Source organism: Ovis canadensis, chromosome 14 (genome assembly GCF_042477335.2).
Source record: "Ovis canadensis isolate MfBH-ARS-UI-01 breed Bighorn chromosome 14, ARS-UI_OviCan_v2, whole genome shotgun sequence".
NCBI classification, from domain to species: Eukaryota; Metazoa; Chordata; class Mammalia; order Artiodactyla; family Bovidae; genus Ovis; species Ovis canadensis.
This window is the reverse complement of record NC_091258.1, coordinates 48,772,992-48,781,544: the sequence shown is the minus strand read 5'-3', so window position 1 is coordinate 48,781,544 and position 8,553 is coordinate 48,772,992. Positions and strand designations below refer to the sequence as shown.

The 8,553-nt window shown below is 39.4% G+C and overlaps 1 protein-coding gene across 5 annotated transcripts in view; it reads right to left on the bottom strand.

The window, feature by feature from the left end:
* Positions 1-8,553, bottom strand: part of NFATC3 (nuclear factor of activated T cells 3) — a 93,747-nt gene that overhangs the window by 2,891 nt on the left and 82,303 nt on the right. For 2 of the 5 annotated variants that reach the window (XM_069550153.1, XM_069550154.1), the window contains one exon: positions 5,791-6,980. The exons of the other annotated variants lie outside the window; for them this stretch is intronic. Coding sequence is in view for 1 of the 2 variants with exons in the window: in XM_069550154.1 (XP_069406255.1) it covers positions 6,970-6,980 (11 nt within the window). In the remaining variant the exon portion in view is untranslated. Of the gene's footprint in view, positions 1-5,790; positions 6,981-8,553 lie in introns of those variants that run through there. 5 annotated transcript variants of the gene reach the window in all.

The window sequence follows — 8,553 nt, the reverse complement described above, 5'->3', positions numbered from 1 at the left end:
CTGAAAAACAAGAAAGGGAAGAGTAATTAGTGACCTCTGTGTAACTAACCATATGATGCTCGAAGCCAAGCTCTTATTTCAAAGATGTTTTTTCCCTTTCTGTGGCTTTCTAAAAAAGTGAAGGCAGTGCTTGAAGCCAACTCTTGAACTGGATGGAAACATCGTTCCCAAAGTTCTTCCAGGCCCCTCTTTCTCTATCTTTCAGGTCAGTTTTATTGGGAAGGGAAACGGATCAGAGAAAAGGGAAATGTTCCTACCCTCACTGTGAAGGCTCAGGCTGCAGAGCAGAAGACAGGATTCTTATTCACCTTAACCTAACTTTTCCTTAATCTGCATCCCTTTAGGAGAGTTTTCCTTTTTTGATTCCTGCAGTGCACCTTGGACATAAAGTGAATGAAAATAAATACTTTGATGAGAGTTGAGATCTGGGGATTACTTTGTTACCCTATGCTAATACAAACATCCTTTATTATGTAGCGGCATTTGTATTATTGCTGATCCTTTCAGAAAAGGCTCTTAATTTTGTTGATTTATAGTCTTCTGTGAGGTCCAGTGCAAAGAATTTTAATCTTAGGAATCAATATAGAAGGAAACATCCCAAATAAGAACTTTTAGTTCTCTCACCATTAGAATTCTTTGCTTTGAAATGAAAATTCTTTTGCTTCATCAACTAAAAATTCTATACTAAGACCACTACTAAGCATATACTCAAGGGATCTGAAAACTACTTCCACATAAAAACCTGTACTCAAATGTTCATACCAGCATTATTCTTAATAGCCCCAAAGTGGAAACAACTCAGTTGTCTACCATTGATGAGTGGATAAACAAAATGTGGTCTGTTCCATACAATGAAATATTATTCAGCCTTAGAAAAGAATGAGGTTCTAAATACATGTTGCAACATGGATTGAACTTTGGGAACATTATACTAAGTGAAAGAAGTCAAACACAAAAGGTCCTATCTTGTCTGATTCTATTTATATAAAATGGTCAGAACTAACAGAAAATAAACAGGTGGCTGCCAGGTGTTACAGGGACGAAGAAACGGAGCGACTGCAAAGTGGTAGGGGGTTTCTTTCTGGAGTAATGAAAATGTTTTAAAATTAGATACTGATGATGGTTGTACAACTTTATGAATATACTAAAAACCACTGAACTGTATTATTTTCAAAGATGAATTCTAAAGTAACGAATGAATAATGAATCTCAGTACAGCTTTTATAAATAAAAACAGACCAAGAGGAAAAAAAACTCCATAATTAGCATCTGAAGTGATCACAGAGCAAAGGAGACACTATTGATCATTAAAAAACACTTCAAGTATTAGTATCTAATCTATTGTTTAGGTAGTTAAGAAAAAAAATTTTCAAACTCATATACTCATTATGGCTATAAGGAAAAGGGAAGTAACATTCACTTCACAAATATTTATTGAGCATCTACGGGTTAAACTTTATAACTGAAAATTTGTATCTTGTTTCAGCTAATCTTGACAACAATTTAGGATCAGTATTATCCCACTTTACAGACAGATAACAGAGGTTGTGTCACACAGTTTGCTTAGTAAATGGTAGAATCAGTTTCAAAACACCCTTTCAACTTTTTGAAAGCCAAAAGAATAAAAGAAGATGGAAATCATTTAGACAAAGAAAATGCAAAGGTCTTGGACAAAAATAATTCTAGGAGTGAGTGTGGTGACTGTAAGAGGAGGAAAGGATTGATTCATTACCACCACCAAGGCTCTGAGTCTAGGAAGAATAGTGCTGTCACTACTGGAGATAAGCTGAGGAGGAATTTAGAGGAGGAAGGTGGTAGGTCAGCTCTGGAACTGAATTTGGAAATTAGAACATCCAAAAGGAAAAGTCCTATGGGTAAGAAACTATAGTGAACGATCAAGAGGAGATTTATGCACCTTCTTACTAGAGACTTGGAAGTATGGGAGCAGTTTCACAGTCCCACTGAAGAGCAAAAGACTGAGAAAATAATGAGTGGGAGTAGCCTTGTGACCTGAGGAGAAAATAAGACCTGGGAAAGCAAAATATGTAATCAAAGGAATGGCCTGGAAATTAGGTTTGGTTTGAATGAAGGCTTTGCCACTAATTCCAGTGTATCCTTGACAAATTATTTCACATATCCAAGATTCCCATTTCCTTGGCTAATGGTGTTATAAACTAATAAGGTCTCTTTAACCATAAAAGTCTGTGATTCTCAACAAATTTTCAAATAGCATTCAGAAAGGCAAAGAAGAGAAGGATGAAAATTTGGCTTGACTGGCATTAGTAATCACACTGACTGTAATTAGTTCAACAGTATGTGAACCGTGAATTTCCAGATGTTCAAGCTGGATTTAGAAAAGGCAGAGGAACCAGAGATCAAATTGCCAGCATTCATGGCATCTTTGAAAAAGCAACAGAGTTACAGAAAAACATCTACTTCTGCCTTATGACTATGCCAAAGCCTTTGACTGTGTGGATCACAACAAACTGTGGAACATTCTTAAAGAGATACAAATACCAGACCACCTTACCTGCCTCCTGAGAAATCTGTATGTAGGTCAAGAAGCAACAGTTAGAACCGGACATGGAACAACAGATTGGTTCCAAATTGGGAATGGAGTACATCAAGGCTGTATATTCTCACCCTGCTTATTTAACTTATATGCAGAGTATATCATGCAAAATAATGGACTGGATGAAGCACAACCTGGAATCAAGACTGCAAGGAGAAATATCGATAACCTCAGATACGCAGATGACACCACCCTTATGGCACAAAGTGAAGAGGAACTAAAAAGCCTCTTGATGAAAGTGAAAGAGGAGAGTGAAAAAGTTGGCTTAAAACTCAAAAAACTAAGATCATGGCATCTGCTCCCATCACTCCATGGCAAAGAGATGGAAAAACAATGGAAACAGTGACAGACTTTCTTTTCTTGGGCTCCAGTATCACTGCAGATGGTGACTGCAGCCATGAACTTGAAAAATGCTTGCTCCTTGGAAGAAAAGCTATGACCAACCTAGACAGCATATTAAAAATCAGAGATATTACTTTGCCAACAAAGGTCCATTTAGTCAAAGCTATGTTTTTTCCAGTAGTCATGTATGGACGTGAGAGTTGGACCATAAAGAAAGCTGAGAGCTGAAGAATTGATGCTTTTGAACTGTGGTGTTGGAGAAGACTCTTTAGTCTCTTGGACTGCGAGGAGACCCAACCAGTCTATCCTAAAGGAAATCAGTCCTGAATGTTCATTGGAAAGGACTGATGCTGAAGCTGAAACTCCTAATACTTTGCCCACCTGATGGGAAGAACTGACTCATTGGAAAAGACCCTGATGCTAGGAAAGACTGAAGCCAAGAGAAGGGGATGACAGAGGATGAGATGGTTGGATGGCATCACCGACTTGATGGACATGGGTTTGAACAAGCTCTGGGAGCTGGTGATGGACAGGGAGGCCTGGCATGCTGCAGTCCATGGGGTCTCAAAGAGTCAGAAATGACTAAGCGACTGAACTAAACTGTGATTGGTATTTAATGCAGAAGAGTAAAGAAATAGAACTATAAGCTAAAGGAATTAAGTACAAAAGGGTGAAGATTAAGTAGTGCTGGCTAGCTCCAATAATCATTAATTGAGATCAATTTTTGAAGGTCACTGGTATACAGACTTACGAAGGCCTGTGCCAAATAGATGGTGCTTTTTAAATAAATTTTCCAGGCTAGGACTTACTGACCATTCTTGATGGTCTGCATAGAACCATGGAATTAATCTAAACTGACTGTTGACTGCTAGAAATAACTCACTGAAATAGTATGTAAATGAAGTTATGGGGATGTATGTCAGTACATTTTCTCTTCAGTTTCCTCGTAAGTATAATGAAGATATTTTAAAAATCTTATATAGTATATATATGTATGTATATGTATATATATATAGATTCCCTGGTGGCTCAGCTGGTAAAGAAATCGCCTGCAATGGGAGAGACCTGGGTTCGATCCCTGGGTTGGGAAGATCCCCTGGAGAAGGGAACGGCTACCCACTCCAGTATTCTGGCCTGGAGAATTCCACGGACTGTATATTGTCCATATATATAGTAAATAAAGGGATATAAATAGACAAGGCAGCCTTTGGCACCTCTGTCATAACAACAGAGAACAGTGTTTTCAGTGTGGATTCTACACGTGGGTCTATGGGTTAGTTTTGTGCCGAGAGAGAGCCCAAGGATGGCTGTGATCTCTGTGCATGGCCTCTAATGTTATTCATCTCATTAGACTATCAGTAGGTATCAGTATTATCTGTCACTCAAACAGCTTATGAGCTCCCAAAGGACAAGGACCTTACTACCAAGGAAACATCAATTTCTGATAACTGAATAAATGGATCCTAATTGACTATGCCAGGACTTCCCTGGTGGCTCAGATGGTAAAGCGTCTGTCTACAATGTGGGAGACCTGGGTTCGATCCCTGGGTCGGGAAGATTCCCTGGAGAAGGAAATGGCAACCCACTCCAGTACTCTTGCCTGAAAAATCCCATGGACGGTGGAGCTTGGTGCAGGCCACTGTCCACAGGGTCGCAAAGAGTCGGGCACGACTGAGCGACTTCACTTTCATTGACTATGCCAAAGCTTTTGACTGTGTGGATCACAATAAACTGTGGAAAATTCTGAAAGAGATGGGAATACCAGACCACCTGACCTGCCTCTCGAGAAACCTATATGCAGGTCAGGAAGCAACAGTTAGAACTGGACATGGAACAACAGACTGGTTCCAAATAGGAAAAGGAGTACGTCAAAGCTGTATATTGTCACCCTGCTTATTTAACTTCTATGCAGAGTACATCATGAGAAACGCTGGGCTGGAAGAAGCACAAGCTGGAATCAAGATTGCCCAGAGAAATATCAATAACCTCAGATATGCAGATGACACCACCCTTATGGCAGAAAGTGAAGAGGAGCTAAAAAGCCTCTTGATGAAAGTGAAAGAGGAGAGTGAAAAAGTTGGCTTAAAGCTCAACCTTCAGAAAACGAAGATCATGGCATCTGGTCCCATCACTTCATGGCAAATAGATGGAGAAACAGTGGAAACAGTGTCAGACTTTATTTTTGGGGGCTCCAAAATCACTGCAGATGGTGATTGTAGCCATGAAATTAAAAAACGCTTACTCCTTGGAAGGAAAGTTATGACCAACCTAGATAGCATATTCAAAAATAGAGACATTACTTTGCCAACAAAGGTCCGTCTAGTCAAGGCTATGGTTTTTCCTGTGGTCATGTATGGATGTGAGAGCTGGACTGTGAAGAAGGCTGAGCTCCGAAGAATTGATGCTTTTGAACTGTCGTGTTGGAGAAGACTCTTGAGAGTTCCCTGGACTGCAATGAGATCCAACCAGTCCATTCTAAAGGAGATCAGTCCTGGGTGTTCATTGGAAGGACTGATGCTAAAGCTGAAACTCCAATACTTTGGCCACCTCATGCGAAGAGTTGACTCATTGGAAAAGACTCTGATGCTGGGAGGGATTGGGGGCAGGAGGAGAAGGGGACGACAGAGGATAAGATGGCTGGATGGCATCACCGACTCAATGGACATGAGTTTGGGTGAACTCCAGGAGTTGGTGATGGACAGGGAGGCCTGGCGTGCTGCAATTCATGGGGTCGCAAAGAGTTGGACACAACTGAGCGACTGAATTGAATTCAATACAATTACTGGGAAGCTATTTGGACTTGTACCCTGAAAGTTCATTAGGTGGTATGGTAGGAAAGGGACCAGAGAATGTCATTAAAATTCACACACGGCATCTGATTTTGACTTTGACAGTGTCTATTTTAAACAGGTCTCACAGCAGTGGCGAAAAGCCAAATACAGAATATACTCAGCTCACAGTCATCTTTTCTGTTGCTTATTCCTTCCAAAGATGATAACTTCAGAGATATTATAGGCTGCCATAAAACCACAGCTTTTTCAACTCTTATCTCACTGTTCAAGTTTTAAAACAAGATGATTAAAAATGGTGCTCTATCATCATAAAAAACCACATAATACAGTTTTCGTGTGTCTTTATGAGGAAGTCAATGCTTACATCTTGTGGATGACAGTCTATAACCAGCACTATCCACCCACTCACCAAGTACATTTTAATGATAAACCCATGATTTCCTGAAAAAGTCAGGCGATAACCTTTATAGCAAAAGCCTGATCCAAGCTGTGTTATTTCTGCTCCCCTTCACCAAAGTTCTGCTCTCCTTTTGCCTAGTGTGCTTAACTTCATTTTGCTAAAACAACCTGGAAGGTTCTTGACAGTTCAGGATTTTAAGACTAGGATAAATCCAAGATTTTTCACAAAGAAGCACTCAAGCTGACTATACACAAAAATACTTTGATATATAATATTAATACATAATAATTAGCTAGTAGATTTAATTTCCAATGGAGCAGAGAACTTGTCTATTTTGGTCTCCACTGACTCTTTTAGTTCATTTCAGTTCTGTCGCTCAGTCGTGTCCGACTCTTTTGTGACCCCATGAATCGCAGGACGCCAGGCCTCCCTGTCCATCACCAACTCTTGGAGTTCACTCAGACTCACGTCCATCAAGTCCGTGATGCCATCCAGCCATCTCATCCTCTGTCGTCCCCTTCTCCTCCTGCCCCCAATCCCTCCCAGCATCAAAGTCTTTTCCAATGAGTCAACTCTTCGCATGAGGTGGCCAAAGTACTGCTTTCAGCTTTAGCATCATTCCTTCCAAAGAAATCCCAGGGCTGATCTCCTTCAGAATGGACTGGTTAGATCTCCTTGCAGTCCAAGGGACTCTCAAGAGTCTTCTCCAACACCACAGTTCAAAAGCATCAATTCTTTGGCGCTCAGCCTTCTTCACAGTCCAACTCTCATATCCATACATGACCACTGGAAAAACCATAGCCTTGACTCCTCAGTGCTTGGTAAATACTGAGTGCCGGAGAAAATTACATCCCATTGAATCTTTAATGGCATGCTGGCAAAACAACAACAAAAATTATGCTCAAATAATAGCTACTGAATATGAATTTTAGGCCAGGGAGTCAGTACTCCAACAAAGCAGTCTTTTCACCATTCTTCAGCAACAACTTGAGAGCAGTGTGGTATACAAATCCACTGCTGTCCCTTGCCCCTCACTTCTCTCTCAGATTGGGAGCTCTAGGCTCTGGCTCCCTGAGATAGCCTTCTAATGTGGCCAAAATTTGTCAACTTAAGCAAATCAAAATTATTACTGATAAACAAATCTATAATGTAAGTTATAGGTAAATCACTAGCAATCTTGATAAATATAGTACTTCTTAAAAACATTAATGCTTACAATTTCATTTTTACTTCCTTTTGAATGTACATATGCATGTGTTTATTGATTTAAATCCTACTCCATAAAGCATGTGAGTTGGCTTTATATTTTTCACCAATTTAAGGTAAAAACAAAGAGTTATTTATACCCCTCCTATACAACATTCTCACTTTCTCTCTATAAAGAGTAAAGTGCATTAAAAGCCTAGAACAACAGTCGACAGCCCTCAACACCCGTGCTAACAGGTTATGTAGGTCACAGCATTTGGCCCACTTGTGGCATCCACCGTCCTTGACTCCCATTACCACAACACCTGGATTGCCTGTGTCACCACAACAGTAGTAGTCAGAGCCATCAGCAATATTTGCTATAAGAAAAAACTTTTTTTTTAAATCCAGGAAATGTTCAAATTTTGTCCACTGAAATGCTATCTACACACAAGAATGAGGTGTCTGAGTAACAACAGGTCTCTTCTTTAGAGCTATTTCCAATGCTTACGAATTCAGAGTCAGAGCTGGCAAGCATGGTATGGTATGAAATCTCACCACCAGGTGGAGGGGCAGGGTAACCTAGAGCCCTGCCTCTGAAGTAGGCACACACACATTGTCAAACACACAACAGTTTAAAGGGTCTTCATAACCAGCATTTGAGCATCTTGATCATTTCTGTAAACTATTTTTAGGTCTAATTAGTCTCCATTTATGTATACTACTTCATTTTATGCTCCAATCAATGAACATTCATAAAAGTTTGGCAAGTTCATCTTTTCTTTCTTTCCTTACACCCCAAGATTAAAGGTACAGTTCATTCTCTGGCTGAACAATTTTGTGGAGATATTATTTTTTATAAAATGAAGGTACAATCATTTTCTAGATTTCCCTTGAAGAAACAAGAGATATTTGGAAGTAAAAGAATAGAAATTATTTTAAATGGATGAGAAACTAGTACTACTTTATGGTTTATTACTCTAAAGCAGAGTTTTCCTAAGATTTACTTCCAGGTTATTAGGTAAGTTATAAGAATAATCTCTAAATGAAATACATAAAATACTGAACTCAACTATTAATTATTTTGCATTTATCAAAATCAGACTAATTTGCCTTTTCAAGCTAAAGACAGAAAAACATTCCTGAAAATTTAGAAGTCGACCCATGGTAGACTGCTACTGTCCTAATTCATTCTTCTCTAGTAACTGAGCTCACACTGAACTCTAGATAGTTTCCAGCTCTAGAACAGATTCAATTTATAG